This window comes from Papilio polytes, unplaced genomic scaffold, assembly GCF_000836215.1.
Source record: "Papilio polytes unplaced genomic scaffold, Ppol_1.0 DF823399.1, whole genome shotgun sequence".
In the NCBI taxonomy this organism is placed as follows: domain Eukaryota; kingdom Metazoa; phylum Arthropoda; class Insecta; order Lepidoptera; family Papilionidae; genus Papilio; species Papilio polytes.
Window position 1 is genome coordinate 654,889 of NW_013525805.1, and position 2,036 is coordinate 656,924.

A 2,036-nucleotide genomic window follows, 5' to 3' on the forward strand; every position below is an offset into this window, starting at 1 on the left:
AAAAAAAAAAAAAAAGCCGATAGACTCTTGCGAAGATCTCTTGAATAAGGAAATTATTGAAACAGTCTCAAATAGTCCGTCTACTAAAGATTTAATCATCGAAGACCAAGTACCAGCGTACTCTAATGAAAATAATGAAAATATTGCTCGTTATGAATCTGAACAAGAAAAAAGTGAAAATCTGAATGCTGCTCAGTCACTAGTACAGATGTCTGAATGCATCGATCATAATATTAACTTTGTTGAAATTGAATCTGAAAATAAAAAAGAGGCTAGCCCCACTGAGACTAGTAAACCGAAAAAAACAGTAACCGCAGATATCGCGATAGAACCAAAAGTATCTTTATTAACTAAAAAATCAACAGTTGAACAATCTAATGGAAAATCGGTTTCCTATAACAAGTCTTCTAGTAAACTATTGAAAATATTAGAAAAACCAACGACACCAAAACTAGCACCCAATAAAACTATTATAAGTAAACGAGTCATCATGCCTGGCAAAGAGAAAATCCTAAATTTCGATGTTGGCAAACAATCCTTTAAGGGGAAACCGCAAGCGATCAAACAGAATATAGTTATCAGGAAATCTGGGCCTCCTAAAAATATATTGAATAATATCAGTGAAGTTTCTAACCTCAATAAAATTATCCTGTCCCGCAGCAATAAACCTATCCAAGACGGATCCTCTGTGCAAACATATACTATACAAACGCCCGTAGAACCTTCTGCTGATCCAAATACTATACTTATACAACCAAAAAATAGGAGAATTCCCAAGACACTAACAAAAATACAGAAAATAAAACCGCAAACCCAAACATCATTTGTTGCGCACATTAAAGAAAAAAAACTAATTAAGGAAAGTGGAAATGATGAACCCATGTTCGACATAAATTCTATGCCCATTGTATTGTCTGATGATATACTGACGCCGGAGAGCATCGAGAAAATGCCTATTGTAATGTCCGACGCCAATATTATAACTAATTCTACAAATAACACAAAGATGAAAACTAAAACTATTGTAGACAGCGAGAAAATAGCTTTGAGTACAGTAACTTCTAAAGCTGTGAGTCCTATAACGAACAAAGCAGAAATCAAAACGATGGTTATGAGTCCATCGAGTGACGCCGCCAAAGTTACAACCCCCAATATTCTCTCTAAGTCGGCAAAGTTGCGCGGCACTAAACCTATGTTAGTTATAGAGAAGGCCACGGGAAAAAAGAAAATTATATTGCCCCAGCCCGAGTCGGCGGTCAAGGAAGCGAAGCAATCTCACACCCCCACTCTCGTGCCATCCGTCTCACAAAGCGGGGGGAAAACTGAAAAATACATCATTCTGCCTTCGACGAACGCCCCCCGCGCCACGCGCACGCAGAAAATAGTCATAGACCCACAAACAGGCAAAGCGCACATGTTCCTAGCTAAGGGAACCGAAGGTTTGACAGTCACCGACAACAAAGCGGTCTCCGCTAAATTGATACAGTCTTCGGAGAACACCGCGCCCGGCAATACCGTCATGATTATAACAAACTCACAAGGCACCCAGTCTAAGATCGTGTTGACGCCGGAGCACGAAAAGATATTGTTTCCCCACAAAGCGAATGTATCGCAACTGAAAACAGTTACGCAAAGAATTACAACAAATACAAGCATAGTACAGAAGCCGACGGTGACGACGGCCAACGCCGCGAAGGGCCAGGCGAGGATTGTGCCCAGACACAAAGGTACAATTATCACATCAAAGGGTCAGCTAATCGTCGGGGGCCTCGTGCCCTCCGGAACCACCAACATAGCCCCGATGCCAGAAATCAGGCCGGCGCTGAAGCGTATCATACCGGCCGAGACCAAGAAGATTGTGCACACGACACACGTGCCAAAGGATTCTTCTGAGCAGGTCCTGTTTTATCAAAGAAAACCTGGCACCTACATGCAACTGACCGCAGCACAGTTTGAACATTTACAAAGGACAGGGCAGCTTATATCAAAATCGCCCATCACCCAAGAGAATAAAGTTATAATTCAAAAACCTATGG

At 41.4% G+C, this 2,036-nt stretch overlaps 1 protein-coding gene across 1 annotated transcript in view; it reads left to right on the plus strand.

Moving 5' to 3' along the window:
• LOC106104712 (muscle M-line assembly protein unc-89) overlaps positions 1 to 2,032 on the plus strand; it is a gene marked incomplete at its 3' end in the record, with an annotated part of 5,921 nt that extends 3,889 nt beyond the window's left edge. The window contains exon 6 of the mRNA XM_013284840.1: positions 8 to 2,032. Within this exon, the coding sequence (XP_013140294.1) occupies positions 8 to 2,032 (2,025 nt within the window). The remainder of the gene's footprint in view (positions 1 to 7) is intronic.
• Positions 2,033 to 2,036: the final 4 nt, after the last annotated feature.